Source organism: Diadema setosum, chromosome 21 (genome assembly GCF_964275005.1).
Source record: "Diadema setosum chromosome 21, eeDiaSeto1, whole genome shotgun sequence".
NCBI classification, from domain to species: domain Eukaryota; kingdom Metazoa; phylum Echinodermata; class Echinoidea; order Diadematoida; family Diadematidae; genus Diadema; species Diadema setosum.
In genome coordinates, this window is record NC_092705.1 from 23,214,988 (window position 1) to 23,236,955 (window position 21,968).

The 21,968-nt window shown below is 38.6% G+C and overlaps 1 protein-coding gene across 1 annotated transcript in view; it reads left to right on the plus strand.

Annotated features, from left to right (window-relative positions):
- The first annotated feature begins 5,860 nt into the window (after window positions 1-5,860).
- Window positions 5,861-21,968, plus strand: part of LOC140244412 (melatonin receptor type 1B-B-like) — a 28,258-nt gene continuing 12,150 nt past the window's right edge. Inside the window, exon 1 of the mRNA XM_072324050.1 lies at window positions 5,861-6,258. Within this exon, the coding sequence (XP_072180151.1) occupies window positions 5,861-6,258 (398 nt within the window). The remainder of the gene's footprint in view (window positions 6,259-21,968) is intronic.

Here is a 21,968-nt window from a genome sequence, read left to right on the forward strand (position 1 = left end):
GCGCGTACGTATGCCTACGTAGTGCTAGTGTACGTGTATTAGCGCTAGTATAGCTGTGACCTGTATACTACACTGATTGCACAAGCCAGAAAGAGAATCGCAGTGGATCCACATGCAAGTATGGCTATATTTTTCATACATATATAGACTTCTAGGCCTACTCAGCCCAAAAAGATCTACTTGGACGTTGTATAAATCAAATAGTGTATGGTCTTTACTCGTGCAATGGAACGAGATTTCGCACTCGGTGAAAGATGAGGCGCACTATTCAACTCGGCTACGCCTCGTTGAATAGAGCGCCCTATCTTTCACCTCGTGCGAAATCTCGTACCATTGCACTCGTGACCATTCACTATTTGTATACTTTCTTATATACGTTGATGAACTACTGTTGAATAGAATCTAGTCTTGTCTGATTCGCCATATGTTTTGTTTTGATTTGATTGTTGTTTTTGTATTTGTACTGATTTATGTTCTATAACCTTCATACACACACACACACACACATTGTGATATATATATATATATATATATATATATATATATATAAGATATATGATTATATATAATACATAAACATATATATATATATATATATATATATATATATATATATATGTATAAGATATATGATTATACATAATACATAAACATATATATATATTGTGCAAGGTGGCAAAGCTAGGTGAGAACAAGGGTCATGCATTCTTGTCGGTACCTACCTCAACTGACAGCGTGACTGATAGCACTTAATATGCTTTCTCGACTCAGAAATCCAGCACTCATCCACACGCACGCACACACACACACACACACACACACATACACACACCCATTTCATATCCACAAGTCAGAGACAGATGTAATGGACATGCGGTGACTCCCGTGTACACTAATGGTGACTATTTTGCCCGCCTACCTTTTTTTTTTCTTTTTTTTTAAAGGATTTATCATGCTGTTAAATAACTGGGTAGTGTCAAAGCCTTCTGTATCTTCAGTCCGAGGCCAGGCTATAAAGCATTGTTTAATAATGTAAAGTAGTACAGCACTTAAATAAGATTTTTTGCCCTTGCACTTTTAGGCACGCTACGCAATGACATCATTCGTTTTAGTGTCAAAGCCTTCTGTCGCTTATTAAAGTCAGAGGCCATGCTATCAAGTATTATAATTATAATGTATAGTTCAGCAATTAAACAGCGACTTTTTTGTCCGTATACACTTTTAAGCATTCTACGCGTTGAAATCATGCTGTATAATGTCAAAGCCTCCTGTCGCTTAAATGCATAATTTCTCATTTGCAGATGAAACAAAAACCCAGCATTAGTGTTTTGAAATACTTCTAAAATGTGAGTTAGGGATAGAAACAAGCAGTGTAAAAATCTGAATCCGTATAATAACTGTTAAGTATTGTTAATTACACAAAATGGGAACACTAGTTGTAATAAAAATGTTTCCAGACTAAACCGTCTACAGTTATGATTCATTGAGAAAATGGTCGGGTGTTTTGTGATACAACAATCCTACACAAATACATCAAATGTGATATCTTGAATATTTTCATAAACAGTTTTCCCAAATGTAGACTGGACCTTTAAGGAAAATTCCAGGCTAGTAATCAACTACACCATGCACTGATGGGTTCCAGTTAAAATTATGAATTCTTCGGTGACTAGCAAAGCACTATTTTCAGAGGGGCGCATGCCTCGAAGAATATAGTGCAATGTCAATCACCGGAGAATCCATGATTTCAGCTGGTACCTCGAAAACAGTGCGTGGCGTATTTGGTTGATAGCCTGCATCATGAAGTTCTACAAATGGAAATACTAATTACTGTATATATATATATATATATATATATATATATATATATATATATATACATAATATACATAATACATATGCAGTGTGGGAATTATTGGCCAACCGGCCGTCTCATTCACAGCTGCTGCACAAACTGAATGCACGGTGTTAAGTAAACAGCCGCACGGCTCAGCCTCATCGCGATTGCGATTCACTTTGTCGAGATATCGATAGCTAGCGATCTCGTTATTGCCAAAAAGTGACGTCAAAATCTTAGTGTGGGAAACAGAATATATCAGGACTGACGTCACAACACATCCGCCTCCTTCCAGACCTTAAAAAGAATAATAATAATCCTAAACAGAACAGAAAAATTCGGGTTATTATGATTGCGTCATTTACTTTAACGCAGGAAAATTTCTTCTAAGAATCAGCCCAAATTTTCTCAGTGAGAACGCTTTATACAACAGGCCTTAGGAAAGGTGTGATGAAACGGCAATGATCATCACCTCATGGAAACAATGTTGTCACGTTTCTACTCATGCAGGTGTCTTTATGACATTATCCGGTTTCATTGCCATCTTTTTCTGTTCACCATTATAATGTACATTGTACTGACCCCTAGTCGATACAATGCCTTTATTATGTTATCCGTTTTCATTACTATCTTTTCTCTTCACTTCACTCCACCGACCTTCAACCGATACAACTCTCCTATAAAGTTTTACTGTTGGCCTTCCCAAAGCACACAAGACCGCACGCACACACATACATTATGTATCAACGATATCGGGCATGAACACAGCGCTGTACAGTAGAGTACGTACTTTCATTATGTAATACCAGTGAAAAGATTCTTGGTAAAGCGGGGTTCCCACTATCACGATTGGTGCCACGACTGAAATCGTGGTCTTAATCGTGAAGCAATCGTGATGATCTTATCAGATCGTATCAGATTGTATCAGATCTTGAGGTCAATCGTAGCAATCGCGTTAATCGTAGAAAAAATTTGGATGGTCCAAAAATTTTCTACGATTAACACGACTAATTTTCGATCGTGATCATCCAATCAGATCGTCTGAAATCGTATCAAAACGCAGCAAGTTTCAACTAATCGTGCTTCTTAATCGTGTTCATCGGGATCGACTCTTTTCAATTCCCTTCCCTAAATTTTGTATATTTGCCCTTATTTTACAGATATATTTTTGTATTGCGCGAGGTGGTATCTTGCATCTGTAGATTATTATTTCCAAACGGTAAATTGTATGACTGTGTGGGCATTTCCTTAGCATCGTAAGATACATATATAATTAATTTGTATGAAATGAAAGTTATATCATACATTATGTCGATCAAGTTATCAAAACAGGAGTGATTCCCCGTAATCAAAATGGTGTAACTATTTTAATGAAAAAAAAATGGCAAAAATGAAATGGCAATTGTATGTCTGTAGGTATTGACTAACATCAGTATAAAAATGAGAATGATTTCCTGAACCGTGCATGGGTGAGCACACATCAAAGGCAAAATGTTCATTGTTTAAAAGTATATTGGAGTATATATATATATATATATATATATATATATATTATATATATTTTTTTTTTTGGGGGGGGGAGGTGTGAAGTATACTGTTTCTTGTTTGTTTTACATAATGATTAAGAGCTGTCGTTGTTTCATCATCCATCGTTTGACCCCTTCACATCTATTGTGACACTTTTCATGTTTTATATTGTGGGTGGTTGAGCACAATTTTAGAGCAAAAAGGCTTTGGTCAGCTTTTATCAACTGCAAAATTCATTTAGGATTGTTATCAGAATGCAACCAACTAACAACTCATGTCGAGTGGGCATAAGGAGAAGTAGCTGTGTCTCCGTTGAGAAAGCATGCATACTTTAAAGATGGAGCAAGAAATATAAAAGTCACTTACTGTACTCTAGATATTGAATAAGGGGGGAGGCACAGTGGGTGATAAAATAACAAACCACTAAAAAATTCACCAGAAGCAGAATTTTTCACATACCACACAAAAGAAACTTTTGTTTAAAGTGATGATTGTCGTGGATGTAATGTTACCCATACCTGACTATCACTTTATTATTTTTCAGTTAGTTAGTCAATAAGTGTAGCAATATAACCCTGCAAAATAATTTTGCTTTGTGGATAGTAGGCCTCATTACTCTGCAGAATTTAAGGAAACAATGAAACCTATTGTCAACCGGACTATGATATTCCCATGAAAGATATATCATCTCAACAGCCCGCATTGGTTCGCTGTATTCGTGTTGGAACGTATCAGAACGTAGTTGCACGTACCAGATCGGGGGTCTCGAACGTAAGGATCATGTTAAATCGGTACTACTCATGGTCTCAATCGGGAAAATCCTATCGGATCGTATTTGAACGGGAGACCAGGGGGGCATTTCATGGAGGAACTTGTCGGATAAAATATCTGACAAGTCAATTATATCCGACAAGTTTTGAGAAATTCTTTAGTGTGATTGGCTGATTTCTCTGAACTTGTCAGATATAATTGACTTGTCGGACATTTTATCCGACAAGTTCCTTCATGAAATGCCCCCCAGATCGTGAGAGATCGAGTTGCTTGAAATAGACCAATCGTGACCATATCGCATCCAAGCGTACCAAAACGTGTCGACTCGCCTCACCTCGTACCCAAACGTGAAATTTCAGACGAGTTCAGCAAAACTTCCACGATCAGTTACGAATGTCCAATCGTGGCGTTCGTAATGGATCGTACGATTGTGGGAACCCCGCTTAAGTGTAATCATATCTTTGCCCTTTCTCACGACATGGTACATTGTAGGCCCTATCTACAGATCTACCAGCCGAATCAATAATTATCGTTAAGTATTATCCTTCCCCAAAACTTACAAGATCAGGCGCCAGCACAACCACATCACTCAAATAATCAGCTGTCTTTTGTTTGATACTTGTAGTTTAACTTCTTTAGATTTGACAGAAAATTTCTCTGAAGATTTCTGATTAAGACACGACAGTATTGTTCACTTTATTTACACAATCATTGGCTGGTTGTTTTACTAAGTTATGTGAAACATTTACATTTCTAAGACTTCAAATGATTTATTTTGTAACGTTGTTTGAAATCGAACAAGACAAAATGTTTCAAGTTTTGCTCTGACTGGCTTGACAACCCAAATAACCTACATAAAAAATCATACAGTTTACGTTTTGTTGTTGCAGCTGTCTTTGTTTTCGTGCGAATGAACTTTTCTTTTTGTTCTCTAAAGGACTACACATTCAGTACAAAATTCTCAGTCAATTCGATGACTAGGACCACATTGGCCAATGGCTACCAGGCAGCGATTGCTTTGAGCGACTGAAATTAAAAATTGAAATGAATTGTATTCAATCTATCATTCATATTTGTACAATATTCTCAAAGGAATCAAAGTTTCTGTGACAAGATTAGAAAAACAAATGAAAATACAGTAATGATTATACAACCACGTGCTTAGTTTGCACATTACAAAATAAAGCATGAACGACTATGTAAACAAAAACGTTAATGGTCACATCATTGTACGACAGGTGTCTCGAAGAGGTAAGAGAAACTTGATGTGAAGAGACCTACGTAAAGAGGAGAATATTATCAAACTGCATAAATTCGTGGGTGTGCAAATTATGAATGTCGTGATCAACTAAATGATTCAAGTAGTGGAATCAATGTTGAAGACTGGATTTGTAAAAAAAAAAAAAAAAAAAAAAAAAAAAAGTACACGAACATACACAGGCTGAGGGCGCACTGGACGAGTTTGAAGTTTTCAGTGGGTTATGGATTATGGATATAATTTTGATCATGGGAAATCCTAGTTGGGCTTATAGATGTGGGTAGGAGCCTATCAGACGTTGCACACTATCGACCGGTATTTAAAGCACATCTGCGGAATTTCATTCCGATCCGATAGTAAGGGGTACGACCGTACCACGGCTGCCGCGTATACACTGATGCTTTGGCCAACGTAGCAGAGACACGGGGGACGGGAAAGACTAATTGGGTTGTCCGATCAGGGGAAAGATGACGGCTACGATGAACGGGAGTGTCGTATCAACACTTGTCACGGAAATTTTGTGGGTGAGCGATCACGCTGAATCTACAGGTGTTCGCGTCACCGATGTACATCTATACGTGAACCCTTATCAGGACGATGTTGTGGTCAATGATTTGCTCCTTCTCGTTACCGTGTTCATGTTTGTGGTCGGCTGCATCGGCAACGTCCTCGTTATTTCGGCCGTTGTCACCCATCGAAAACTTCGCATCCTAGGGAATGCCTTCGTGGTCAACCTCGCTGTCGCCGATCTATGCGTTTCGGCGTTCCTGAATCCTTTCGCCATTGCTGGCTTGGTGACCGCAGGAGAGTTTTTTAGTGATAAGGCGGTGCTATGCCAAATTATCGGCGTTGTGTGTGTAACCAGGTAGGTTCTTTGCCATAGTGTAAGATTTGTGACTTTAACTTCGAAAAAAAGATAAGAAGAAGAAGAGACGTATAAAATGTCAAGATGTGAACTGTTATGGTGCATATCACAATATTATGCATTGACGTAAAAAGAAGCGTCACTATCTATCATCAAACAAAAACTACAGCGTGAAGAAGAGAACGGTTATTTTCTTTATAATCCTTTCAAATAACGCGATGATAGCAATGACGTGAAAACCTTCTTTTTTTTTTTTGAAAGAACACTGTGGCTCACAGTTTGAAACGCAAAGTGAAACTCGGTGTGAACACAATTTATATGAGCACATTGTAAACTCTGTTCACACTGTTAAGTTCGAGCGACTTAACATTTTGAACACTTGGTGAATCATTATTCACAGTGTGAAACAGAACATTATTATGTGAAGTCTTTGTAAAACACACACACACACACACCACACCACATTGTGAACTCATCTTCACACTGTTAACAATTTAATTTAAGCGTTTTCACATAGTCGACTAGAACGCTTTGTGAACGCACTGAGGGACATTGTGCTCTGTCCAGAAGGAAAATTTTTCTAAATATTGAAGAAATATAAAGCGTGTGACAGTTGCCTTGTACAACAAAAGAAATACCAGTTTTGTATCCTATTATCTATCATAATTTATCTTGACTATCACCTTTTTAATTGCTGATGCTATCGAAGGCAAAATTAGATATATGAATAGGTGTTGTCTTTTCTCATAACATCGCGCAGAGGCATGGGGAAAGTGAATCAGGAGTTTCTGGTAACTTCGCGGACAGTTAGAATTACGTTTCAAACGTGGACAAAAACTCGCAAGAGTTATGTGCTGGTCCTGCTGATGTTGACGGTGGTTTGAGGGGGAGCGAAGGAGGGAGGGAGGGAGGTAGGGGAGGCGAATTGTTCAGATATGTTACGCCAAGCAACCAAGACACCAACGACTGGTTTTGCTCCCATAAACTACAGGATTACCGCTCACCCCAATGGTTGACCTGACTATCAACGATTGGATTAGAAATAATAAAGATTAAAAATAGAAAGAAGGAAATTCATAGCGACTTGAACACCGTAGCTCTAAGTGACGTATTGCCACTGAAATAAATTGTTGCAAAGGATTGATGTCTGGTGGTTGTGGTCAGCATCATTACGTTTGTTTGTGAATTAGAGTTTTTAAAATTAAACTTTTATTCAAAATCTCACATCTACTTTAAACGTTGTGTCATCAGTTCATGCATTTATAGATAAAAAGGGCATTTCCCATGTTTTTCGATGTTGTTATTCAGGGTGTATATCCATACGACACTGCCACTACAGATTGATGTCGGGCCACCAAATTTTCCAAAAGGCTATCTGTTGGTGGCCCCATTATATCGGCAGCTAAAATGTAAAAAAAAAAAATAATAATAATGATAATTTTTATATTTCCTATTATTTCCGGCCACATTATTATTTTTTTTTTTTCGGGGCACCAAAATCTCGAATTCAAAGAGTTAAGTTGCCCAATGGCACCACCAGCGAAAAAAAAAAAATAGCGTCAAGCCCTGTGATATATTTACATATCTCTCTGATTAACAGACTTTTTAATAAATGAGATGACATTTCCTATTGACGAGAAACGTGGTTGTCTCCCTTCTAGAGGGATGTGGGTAGTAACATATCCGACATGGATAAAAAAGCATTAACATGAAGTTACCTGTGCTTGCACAATGAAACACCCGAAGATATACGGGTAACGTCAAAATTTGACTTCTAAGGTTAAAAAAAAAAGAAAAGAAAATGACGGCACAATGAGGAGTTCTTTATTTCGATTTTACTAGTATATTTCACATCAGTCAAAACATTATGTGTTTTATTTTAGTGATATTTACTTGAGTGTTTTTTCTTTCTTTATTTGAATCGATTCCCCTCAATCATTATAATGTGGTCCGAATAGATATCTGTATTCCATATTCCCCCTTATCTGATTTATCCTGAGACTTACGACTGAACAAGCTTGCTCTAACGTATTTCATCATATTTCATCATATTTCATCATATTTCACGTACTACGAGCATAGCCCAACACCAACCAAACTTGTGTTTTTACATTGAAACAGTTTGTTGTACGATCCGGTGAAGTTTCACTTTTTTTATGCTTTTTAATTTTGGTATTGTATAATTGTATTTTTTTTTCTGTGCTATCTTCGTGAGGAGTATAAAAATAGATTGAAATTGAAATTGAAATCATTTTTGTGACCAATTGACTAAAATGTAATCTGACTGCGCGTCTTTTGTGCTGTGATGTCAAAATAATTCATGAAGGTCACTATTTCGTACTTGTCAACAGAAAGTTGCTTTAAAAGAGCTATGCATTGCAAGTCCATGTTGACTAGTGTTAATTCATGATACCCTCAGTGTCGCTTACTTTGCAAATCGTTGACTATCTGAATACGTGCATGCTATCTATCTTTCAGTACAATTTTTCTATTTTTCCCCCTCAGATTACATGGATACGCCCAAAACATAACTTGTCAAACTACGATTCTGTCTATGACATCATCTGTCAAATCATTGTTAAAATACTAATTGATTAACAAAAGACATTGGATCGCACTTTTCCCTATAGACTGAGCGCAACTTGAATGTTTCTTGATGCGTTGCTAATATGATTAACAAAAGGCATAGCATCTACGGAAACAAGTTATATGCCCAAGTGCTTTCGAGTGTTTCTTCTTAATTAATCATATTACTACTTAACCAGTGATGACATATATTATGCCATTCTTTATACACTGTAAAAAATCGGTGTTAGATTTAACACCACGGGTGTTAAATCTAACACCGATCAAACTTCAATAAAGTACCACACCCACAGGTGTTAAAATGCACTGTGATGGTGTTGAAAAGTGTTCACCTGACACTTCGTGGTGTTAATTTGACACTGTACCTGGTGTTATTTTGACACTGTACTGGTGTTAATTCAAAAATGACACCACATGGTGTTGATTTGATATTTGCTGGTGTTGATATCAATGGTTTAACACCCGTCCAGCTTCAATAAGGGACCACGCCAGCCTGGTGTTACTTTGGTGTAAATTTATTTTCACATTTTTTCAAAAATCTAGTATTTTAATGTAAAGTTCTTGATCGTCTTGTTTAAATTAAAAATCAAGAAGAAGTGCAGTTACTAAGAAACTCTTCAAAAACAGTTAAAAATTTGGAAATGACACCCGTAGGTGTTAATTTAACACCATAAATAAGCACCGAAATTTAACACCAGCTCGGTGTTCACTATTTAACACCGGACTTTTTGCAGTGTAGGTTTGACTTGCATACTGTTTTCTTTTTTTTTTGGGGGGGGGGTTGGCGTATACAAGTAATCTCAAGAAAAAATAGTAGAAATAATTTCATATGAATTAATGCCATTTCACGTTTATAATGCCATATAACATTCGTAAGTGATAATCAAGGTATAATAAATCAGTACAGGTCAACATGCATATAATGCATCGCAAATTTCCTTTACTTAAATTCGTAAGGAGGCAGGCGACGGAGAGAGCGACTTTTTTTTATATCGATGTTTGTCACTGTAAATTGGCTTGTGTAATACAATACGCTCAAACGGATGGCCCGATTAACGTGTATTGCCAATTAATTATTGCGGTTGACTCAATCGGGCTGAAGAGACGTGCGCAGTCATTGATCCGTTACGATTCAAAAAAAAATTTTTTTTCGTTTTTTGGCCAGGCAATGATAGAAGTAGACACAGCGAAAACAAAAATACACCTGCTGCAGTCTAAATCAGGAATGATTGCTGCTTCTATGCTTTATTAGAATTCAGAAAACAAAGAAAGACTGCAGTTATGTAAATATTTCGCTGTCGCATTACATTACATTCGCTGGAAGATATTGCTGGGAAAAGTCGAGATGAAACGGCACTACTTCGTTAAATCCATAGAAATCATAAAGATAAACAGATGATTGTCGTCAGTGTAGACATCATAGATGTTCTGATTTAGAGAGCCATTGACATTAATCAGCTATAGTGCATGATAGTACAATGTCAGATCCAAGGATACGAATCCAATCAATTGCGTAGTCACCCACCATGAAAGGAACTAAGAAAGACCATTTTGTTATCAGTGCATTAAAGGCACTTGTTAATGAAGAATCTTTGGCATGGCCATGATTTCGGTGAGGAGGAAATAAAAAGCAATCAGTGGCGTTGGATGGATTTGTCTATACGTGTGTGATAATTCAGCGCGCGAATTTGGTCCGTTTGTTTGTCTATACGCGGACGTGCAATGCTTATTGTATTGGTCCATTGTATCGATTGGGTGCTGTTCGTTATTCCGAAGGTTCGCTATTCCGAAGGTTCGTTATTCCGAAGGTTCGTTAATCCGAAACACACAAATTCCCAATGCCTAGTGGTTCGTTAATCCGAAAATGAAAAGGGTTCGTTAATCCGAACATTTTTGTGGCGTTATTCCGAAGGTTCGTTATTCCGAAGATTTGTTGATTCGAAAATGAAATTCGGAATAACGAACCTTCGGAATAACGAGCTGTAACCGTATCGATCGTAGCTGGGAGGTGTTAAGAGGAGTGGGATGTCTTCCTAATTTGTGCAAATTCATGCGTAGATTCTATGGTATGAGAATTGAATGCATATCATTCCACCGGCCTTAATTTCCCAAGCTCCGAGCCGCAGCGCTCTTCCATAGAAATTTTTCACATGGAGACCAAATTGCCAAAGAAGAGGTTCTTGATTTCAACAATTTCAAGCTGTATTTCAGAGGAATGGTTGAAATCCTGTACGGAAATTTCTGGTAATATGTTACGGAATAGCCTACATCATTTAAGTTTTTCTTCAAATCCTCTTATTATCTATTTCAAGTTTTGTTTTTCTTTTTGTTTTTTTCAAATCCTCTTATTATCTATAGGGCCCATAGCAGGACTATCAATTGAACCCAACGAAAGTTCGCACAAATCAATGCTGTCCTCATACCGCCCTTTAAAGTTGATATTGGGGTATTGAGATTTGAATAGTTGCGATAATTGTGATGTTTGTTTAAATATTCCGGTGGTTCTCTATATTCTACAACACACAAATTCCCTAAATGTAGATATTCGTTAATCATAGAACGAAACTGGGTTCGTTAATCGGAACATTATTTTGTGGCGTTATTCCGGAGGTTCGGTAGTGCAAAAATGATTTAAAAGGTTCGTTATTCCGAAGGTTTGCTAATCTGAAAATGGGAAAAGTTCTTTATTCCGAAGGTTCGTTGAATCCAAACACGAAATACGGTTCATTATTCCAAACAGCGTGCCAAAGGTTCATTAATCCCGGGTCATTAATCCAAAATGGAATAAAATGTTGCAAAGCCTGGAGGGGGGGGGGGGTCATTTTTTTTTTTATTATTATTATTTTTTTTTTTGGATAGAGTAGTTGATGTTGGGAAATGGCTGATCTTTCATGACCACATGACCAGGGGCGTACGCAGGATTCTTTCAGAGGGGATGATCAGTACACACATGTGTGATTTTTTTTTTCTGCCTTTGAGTGATCTCTTATAAATGTTTCAACGTCATGCATGGTTCATCCTGATGACAATGATGTAGAAAAGGAGGGGCATACGGAGAAGGAAGAGAACATGCTTCTTTTACTATCAACAGTACATTTACAAATTACGATTGTATTCCAGCACTCCAATAAGTTTGTGTATCGTATGTGTGTGTGTGTGTGTGTGTGTGTGTGTGTGTGAGTGTGCGTGTGTGTGTATACATAGTATTGGTATAACTTTACTTATTTTCGGATTAAAGAGCCTTCGGAATAACGAACCCTCGGAAAAAGAACCTTACCTAATTTTAGGAATTAAGAATCTTCGAAATAACGAACAGTATGCCCTAATCTATACTAACATCACAGCAAAGACAAATTCCTTATCCATCATGTTATCAGACGGTAAGTAATGTTATCGCCAACAATGTGTGTTTAAAAATAGAAGAAATAATAAAGATATAAACTAATCTATTAACAACTTTCAACACTTTTTTTTTCTTTCTCCATGATGAAATTTTAACAGTTAAGAACTCCTCTTTTCTAGATCAATTTAATGTTTTTGTCAGACAACGGTTAATGGAAATAAGGACAAAAATCAACACCATCATTCCGGCAAAGAAGTTTACTATTGTAATGAATGTAACATGGAAAGGGTAGCATACGTCAGACTATTAACAGTTTGCGCTATTGAACAACATTAAGTTACGAGAGACGACTACCACCAGCACAATTCTTGAAGAAAGAGCTGGCACCTGCTTGCATTACACAGGATTATACGACTTCTTAAATAGCGGATGCCAAATGACCAAGGCATGTATTGAGATGTGTATGAACTAACAGACACTCTCTCTGTAATCACACACACACACACACACACACACACGCGCGCGCGCACACACACACGCACACACCCACACACACAGACCAGAAGATGTAAATCAACTTGGGGATCACCAAAACGATGCAGCTACACCCTTAATATATTGTTTATACCTGAAGTTAAAAATCTTCCAGCATTCTAGAAACATACATTCCCAATATTGAATCGTCTGACACGTATAAATTTAAAACCACGTCATAGATAGGCCTATAGTGGTTCATCATCTATGCGTGAGGCAAGCGGTGTTTACTGTAATACTGCGTCGAAAACCACAGATAAAGCCAGCAGCATCGTAAGTGAATTTTAATTCAATTTATTGCATTAATTCAAGAAATTGAATAATAGTCAATCGTAGCTCTCTGGAAACTTCGGTTATCAACGGCTAATCGTGTAAAGCTTTATTAATTTTTATCTTTAAAAGCAACATCGTGTGACCATGGCTCAGGACAAATCAGCGCGAGGACAAATTCTATCATGGGGGGGGGGGGCAGAAGAGAAAAAACAATAAATATTTACAACTCTCTTCATACTATAACAGCAGTAATTTTGATGTGTAGTGGAACTGGCAGTGCAACTATATATATTTTTTTATCTCTCGACATTATCTTTCCAGCATTTTGATTAGTTCAAATTTTCTGTCAGCTGGATTTGACATGAGTTTGGGACAACGCATTTTGGTAGTGGACATTTCGGAGCTGCCATAACTATATCAATGGGGCTACCTGTTATTTATCCCTCTCGATTTATCAGCTTATCATGAAATAAGCTCGTGTCAATATAAAGATATACAGATTGATGTTGGGGGTTTTACCTGACCCCTTCGAAAAGAGCATATCGCATGATTATTAGATGTTAAGACGGAAAGGGATTTTTCTTTTCTACTGAAATAACACCCAAACTCGACGTAATGCAATGGGCTTGCCATTTCATGATAATACCCCACTGGTGTACCACCCCCCCCCTCTCCCTCTCCCTTTCTTGTTCGCTCTCTCGCTCTTTCCTTCTCTTGCCTCTCCTATCTTTCTCTCCTTTTCATACCAGAACTACATGAGCTTCTCCTCTTTCGCGATGGGATGATACAACACACACACACACACACACACACACACACACACACACATTCTTCCTTATATAATCCTAAATGCTTTCTTCTTCTTATTTCTGTTACGAAACACAAGGACTCAGGAAGGGATCTGCGACTGAACAAGCTTGCTTTTACGTAGGCCCCATCATATTGCTCGTACTATGAGCATAGTCCCACACTACTGTAAGCAGACCTTTGTGTTTATAATTATTGAGTCCGACTGGTGTACATTCAGGTGAAGTTTCACCTAATCTTTGCTTTATGATTTTGGTATTGAATTTTTTTCTGTGTGCCATTTTCGTGAGAAATATGAAATTAAACTGAAATGAAAATGAAATTCTACTCCATTCTTTCTTTCCTTCTTTCTCTTTTTTTTTGGACAATATATAGCGAGCAAGACAGGTGTAAGTAAAAAGAAACAACAACAATAAGCAATTATAAGGTCAGGTCTTGACACATAATAGATGATATTGATGATTGACAGCTCCTATACAGTCCGTATTGTGAGTAGCCGTAATTGGTATCTAATTATTCAACCCATTTTACTGGCAATTACGAAAAATCCGAGCTGCATGGAATGAGTTGATTAAGAAATAGGCAAGTAAAATAAGTGTTAACCGCGAAAAAATACCTGGTACGTATTATTCTCATCTCATTCCCTTCCGAGGTGGGGCGACGCTTATACTGCTGTATGAATTAGAGCATGGGCGACGGTTCCCGGCATTTTTTGCTACCGGTACATTACACGGCGGGAGAAGTGAGAAGCGGCACTAATTAATTACTTACTGTTCCCTTGCTTATCAGTTAATAAGTCGCTGATAGAAAGACTCGACGGGAGCAAGGCAAAGCTACTTATGTTAATTTAGGCCCAGATCGCAGATGAGAACCATAGTATAAATATTTTTCTCTTTTCATCCACTGGTTCCTTTCAGGAATAGCATCCTTCATCAACATCAACGTGCGCTTAATAAACCAGTTCGTGGTTCCACTTTGCGCATGAGCAGAAAAAAGGTCATTTGTACCAACAGGCATTTTGGTTTGTTAATTCACTGAGATAAGCATCTGTGATGTGATGATTATTCATGTATCCTTATATTGATATAGATGGTGCTTGCCAGCACATCCACCTGACAGCAAGCGTGGTATTTGGCAATATAAAAAAAAAATGTTGTTAAAGGGACTGTACAGTACTGGTTGAGGTGGGGATTCAGGTTTTTAACATTCCTAAGTGAGATAATGAGAAACCTCTTATGAAATATGAAAGAGCATGTAATTTTAAAAAAGGATTCAACGTTTATTTGCTGAAAATTGGTTTGCAAATGGCTGAGATATCCAAAAAAGTGATAATTATAAAAGGCGACAGGCCACGCCTTTTATATGATCTCTTTGTTTCACCTTGTTTTTGGATATCTCGGCCATTTCAAAACCGATTTTTCAAAAAAAAAAAAAAAACTTTTGATACCCCTTAGAATTGCATGCTCTTTGACATTTCATAGAGTGGTTTCTGAATAACTTGCAAAGCGTTAAAAGCTAAAGCCTCACCTCAACCAGAACTGTACACACCCTTTAATGGATTCAATTTTTTATACAAAACAATGACATGGATGCCTCCTGAAATGTAAATTGGTCATTCTGGTCACCTGGTCTAAACGCAAGTTCATTCTTTGTTTGACTATGAATTCTGTTACGTCGGGCAAGCTTATGCATTATGTCGCTTTGAAAACGAGTGAAGTGCCTAACCATCATGGAGCTAGTTTCATTTGTAGCTCCATGGCCTAACCAACTGAAAAAAAAAAAGAAAGGTCATTTGTACCAATGTGTACATGAGCTAATTACGAACTGGCTTATTCATAAAGATTCATATCATTATGTTAGTGAGCAAAAAAAAAAATACATCTATAGGCCTACACACACACACACACACACACACACACACACACATACGTAAAGTAATTTAACATTAAGAAAATTGATTTGATTTGATTTCCTTTCCAGAATGTTTGAGTTGTTACGTGGAATGAGTAGATAAAATGCGATAATAGCTCCCATACTGCTCTCCATTGCAAACATACTACCTTCAATAAGATACACATTGGACTGCTGTTTTTTTTTTTTTTCAATCGATTCAGTTCAGTTCAAATCAGGATCATTTCGAGTCCTATTTCTACGTGTTCGGCACAGATATTGAAAGTTATTCTTTGTTAATCTTGGCGTGGATTGTTCTCCCACTGAATAACTAGCTTGATACACGTTTGCAACTGCACGCTTGGATATGGTGCCTGACATCGAGACCGTTCTGTCAAGCTTCTGGATCGGTTCTCTCCCCCCCCCCCCCCATCTCTCTCTCTCTCTCTCTCTCTCTCTCTCCCTGTCGCCATATATATATATATTTTATATATATCCCTCTCCCTTTTCTTTTTGTTCTTTGTTACTTTCAGGGATATTGATTGGCGGTCGATGCGGTACTCTGCAAAACCATGAATGCAATGACATTATACTTTAAAAAAAAAAAAAAACGGCATCAGAGTTAAAGTCCATGCATATAATATCAGCAATGGCTTTGGAGATGCCATTTCTTTCAGCCAAGGAAGGAATGAAAGTAACGTTTCTATGTAGAAGAGTCCTTTATCTCTGGCACTGAATGCAGGCAGGATGCACGTCAATCTCTCGAGAAGTCGGAGAAGACATGAAATGAGATTGCAGTGCTACTATATCTTAACATTTCAAATCGATTTTTCATTAATGACACTCCATGTAATATGCCAAACAAAAAAGTTGGACATGTTCAGAATGAATAAGAAAATGATAATACATAATTATTTCTCCCTTTCTCTTCTTTGACCGATGAGATTCATATCTTACAAGCAATCGATTCGAAGTCAGCCAGGCTAACAAATAATCCAAATGTTTTTAAACATATTTTAAAGGGAAGTGAAGGGGGGATGACATCGCGTTGTGTCTATGCCCTACTGATTGTATTAATGTTTGAGGAGAAATACTCTCAACGGATCGATCTACGAAAAGTAAAAATAAGAACCATTCAACATGCATCTTTTATGGCGTGCGTCCTTGTACAGTACCAGCAGTGAAAGAGAGAGAGAGAGAGAGAAAAAAAAGAAAAGCAATGAAGAAATATATCCTGGCGGGGTATATTCAGCATCAAACGTTCTACTACAGCTTGTATGCCGCCATCTTCACATACTGGATGAAACTAAATTTCACGAAAAGCTGGAAACAAATGTCAGTTTCTGACATCTTGAAATGGGAATAGATTAATCAATAGTCTCTACAAATAATCTGAACGTCGGATGTCTGGCCTTTCTTTATTAATGCATTTCTTTCTATCAGCTTCCTTAGTTGTTATTCGATCTGATTTAACGTTTTTTAAAGAAACCTTATGGGTAGGCCCTTACATAAAATGTAATAATAATACTGTTTGGCTATATGTGTGTGGGATGATTGATTGGCTGCATATTCATGGGGAGGTGAATATCGCTTTATAACAAGGAAAACATTTGTGAGAATGACGATGGAGGTGTAAAAATGATGAATTTGGTTGTGGAACATCAGGAATAGGGTGACAAAACAACATTTTATGGAGAAAAAAAAATATTGGGCGAAAACCACAGGAAAATGATTATTATTATATTTAGATTAGTGGAAAGGGATTAATTTTTCTTTGTAATTAAGATTGGCTTTTAAATTGTCTCTGAAAGTACCAATAACAAATTCAAATAAATTCAAATTCAAATTTTGAACACTGATTTAGAGAGCTTGAAAGTGAGATGTGATGCTGAATGTTGACATTTTTGGAATGAAGATTGTACTGCTATCATGTTTGCTAACTGATAAATTTGTGTATCAAATGATTTTTTTTTTTTTTTTTTTTTACAGAGATTTTGTTACCTGGTCGTGTTTGCGCACGAGAAAATTCTAACTTGTGCTGTGATGGATTAATTGTGTCCATTTTGTCAACTGAAAATTGACAGACTGTATTTAGGTACTATACATTGTACATAGTTCAACGTCCTCATCACAGATAGCGTTGGGGTAGGGCTTCCCCTCCCCCAGCTAACTTTGCAAAATTGTGCAGAAAAGAAATAAATAAAATCGCGGGAAAACTCAGAACACCCATATTCACATCATTTATCGTTAAATTCTTCCCGTGTAAGGGGAAGGGGTATGGGGACCCGCAGCCCCCTTAAAAATCAATCAATCAAACAAATAAATAAACAAACGAACAGACTTAAACGTTCCACTGCCAATTGCTTTATCTAATCGATTTCGTTGATCACTGACGGTTCCACATCAATACTCGTGACAAGAGTGTTTTATCTCTTTGCGCTATCTTATTTTCAAGTCAGACATTGTGTGACATGGGATCCAATGTGACTGCCACTGATTTTGATTTCTGTGCTGACAATTTCATCCGAAAAGAAAGAGTGAAATCTAACAAGCACAACAGTGAAAATTTGATGAAAATCGGATAAGATTTGGGTAAATTATGAAATTGTGAAGTTCCGCCAATTAACACTAAACATTTTTTTTTTAATTTAACGGTCAATAAATTATAGATATGGAAATAAGTGAGCTGATGACATCACCTCAAAACTTGCACTTGTAGTTTTGAACATACAATCTTGAAATTTTGGGATTTTTATTGATTCTTTCTTCTTTTTTACTAAAGCGTAATCTGTCCCTAATGCTATGTACAGCCCCCGTCACACTGGAGCGGATCGAGCCAACGAATGCCCATTGAATTCGAAAATTTGGAGATACGCTCACATCCGTTGCTCGTCGTTCGTGATCCTTTTGACGTTCGCTGTATCCGCTAGGTGATCGTAGAGATTCGCAGAGATCCGCCGGAGTCAAATTTTGATTTCGGACATGTCCATAATCTTGAGCGGACGACAAAGCGAAGGACAATCCGCTTTGTGTTCGTTTAACATCCGCTGTTCGAACGTTTTGCTCGCTCTCCCGCGCCCGTTTCTTTTTCGTCCGCCGTTCGTCTAAATTCGCCCAGTAAATCTGCATGGGCAGCACAGGTAGCGTTAAATCAGCTGGTCATCAGAAATGGGCATCCTCTTGTGCCTCCGGGATGTGAAAATCCCGTCGTTTGCCTCTGGTATGTTTTTTTTTCACTGAAGGTACAGGCTGGGACCAGTCGGAGGCGCCACACGCAATGGAGGATGTTGGACTACCAACATGATCATCAGAAGAGTGGAGGGCATGGGCGTAAATCCCGGGGGGGATGGGGGGGGGGGGATATATCCCCCCCCCTGAAATGGAGGAGGGGGGGGGATGGCCTGTATAATCATCCCCCCCCCCCCCCTGAATTTTGAAGAAAAAAAAAATGGAGGAAGCAGAAATGTGATTGTATCAATTTTGGCATATTGCATGACGTTTGTACGCCGGCCTTCAGACAGGTAACAGAGCTGAACAGTATTCTATCTTGTAGGAAATCGAATGCATAATTTTCTCAAGCGCTCGCTCGCTTCGCTCGCTCGCGGACATGGACATACACTGTAAGGTATGGCTCAGACGTTGACAACGTCAAATAGTGTAGGCCTACATGTAAACATGCTAAGACGAGAGTAACTTGGGACCATCTGCAAAATATGTACGAAAACAAACAAACAAACAATAACAAAACTATATTGCCATAATTGAACCCCCTCCATTTCCTGAATCATTCATGAGGAACGACAGTGACTGATAATTCAGTCAAGATACATCTATGGGTATACCCAGGGAAGATCAGGGGCGTCGAAAATATCTCGGGGGGGGGGGGGGGCAAAGGGCATTTGCCCCGCTCCTACGAAAGTGTTTAGGCAGGCAAATCATTTATCCCCCAAGCAATTTCCGAGATGAGGACAAATTTCGAACTTTCTTAATGGAATTATTGTCCAAATACCGCCAGAACTATGCACCAAATCGTTGAATTGCAATCATAAACATGCAAAAGCTCCGCTATACTGGATCCCTTTCGATAAGTACACTGTTGAGATTGACGTATATTTCCCTAATTTGTCAAAGAGTGTGCAGCATATCTTTCACTTAACAAAAGCTCCCTCATATGCAGAGGCGTCGATGGGGGGGGGGATGGTTCCCCCATAAAAGTGGGACAAACCAAACTTCGCAAAAATATAGCTAGAAACGGCAGTTTTTGGGGTGTAAAATGTCAAAATTTTAAAGCTCGCTCGCTCCGCTCGCTCGCATTTAAGCGCTAAGCCATTCCCCTGATGTTGCTACCAGTGATTGACAGCAGTTGCGCCCGGTGCGCCCCCCCCCCTAATCTCCAAAGCAAAAAATATAGCTACAAATGGCAGTTTGGGGGACTGTAAGATGTCAAAATTTTTCAAGCTCGCTCGCTTCGCACACTCGCATTTAATCATTATGCCATTCTCATGATGTTGCTGCCATAAATTGCCAGCAGTTTTCGCCTGGTGCTCCCCCTTAATTTCGGGATTTAATCATTATGCCATTCTCCTGATGTTGCTGCCAGTAATTGCCAGCAGTTTTCGCCCGGTGTGCCTCCCCTTAATTTCCAAAGTGAAAAAATACAGCTACAAACGACATTTTCTGGGATTGCAAAATGTCAAAATTTTGGGGACTGTAAGATGTCAAAATTTTCAAGCTCGCTCGCTTCGCACACTCGCATTTAATCATTATGCCATTCTCATGATGTTACTGCCAGTAATTGCCACCAGTTTTCGCCCGGTGCTCCCCCTTAATTTCCAAAGCTAAAAATAAAGCTACAAACGGCAGTTTTGGGACTGTAAAATGTCAAAATTTTCAAGCTCACTCGCTTCGCTCGCTCGCATTTAATCGTTATGCCATTCTCCTGATGTTGCTGCCAGTACGAACTGCCAGCAGTTGCGCCCTGTGCGCCCCCTTAATTTCCTAAGCAAAAAAAAAATACAGCCCAAAACGGCAGTTTTTTTTTTTTACTGTAAAATGCCAAAATTTTCAAGCTCGCTCGCTTCGCTCGCTCGCATTTAATTGTTATGCCATTCTCTTGATGTTGCTGTCAGTAATTGCCAGCAGTTTCACCCGGTGCCCCCCCCCCTTAATTTCCAAAGCTAAAAATAAAGCTACAAACGGCAGTTTTGGGTCTGTAATAAGTCAAAAATTTTGAAGCTCGCTCGCTCCGCTCACTCGCTCAATCATTATGCCATTCTCCTGATGTTGCTGCCAGTAATTGCCAGCAGTTTTCGCCCGGTGTGCCTCCCCTTAATTTCCAAAGCGAAAAAATGCAGCTACAAACGACATTGTCTGGGATTGCAAAATGTCAAAATTTTAAGGCTCGCTTGCTCCGCTCGCTCGCATTTAATCACTATGGCATTCTCCTGATGTTGCTGCCAGTGATTGACAGCAGTTGTGCCCGGTGCGTCCCCTTTAATTTCCAAAGCGAAAAATATAACTACAAATGGCAGTTTTGGGGACTGTAAGATGTCAAAATTTTCAAGCTCGCTCGCTTCGCACACTCGCATTTAATCATTATGCCATTCTCATGATGTTGCTGCCAGTAATTGCCACCAGTTTTCGCCCGGTGCTCCCCCTTAATTTCCAAAGCTAAAAATACAGCTACAAACGGCAGTTTTGGGACTGTAAAATGTCAAAATTTTAAAGCTCGCTCGCTCCGCTCGCTCGCATTTAAGCGCTAAGCCATTCCCCTGATGTTGCTACCAGTGATTGACAGCAGTTGCGCCCGGTGCGCCCCCCCCCCCTAATCTCCAAAGCAAAAAATATAGCTACAAATGGCAGTTTGGGGGACTGTAAGATGTCAAAATTTTTCAAGCTAGCTCGCTTCGCACACTCGCATTTAATCATTATGCCATTCTCATGATGTTGCTGCCATAAATTGCCAGCAGTTTTCGCCTGGTGCTCCCCCTTAATTTCGGGATTCAATCATTATGCCATTCTCCTGATGTTGCTGCCAGTAATTGCCAGCAGTTTTCGCCCGGTGTGCCACCCCTTAATTTCCAAAGCGAAAAAATACAGCTACAAACGACATTTTCTGGGATTGCAAAATGTCAAAATTTTAAGGCTCGCTTGCTCCGCTCGCTCGCATTTAATCGCTATGGCATTCTCCTGATGTTGCTGCCAGTGATTGACAGCAGTTGTGCCCGGTGCGTCCCCTTTAATTTCCAAAGCGAAAAATATAGCTACAAATGGCAGT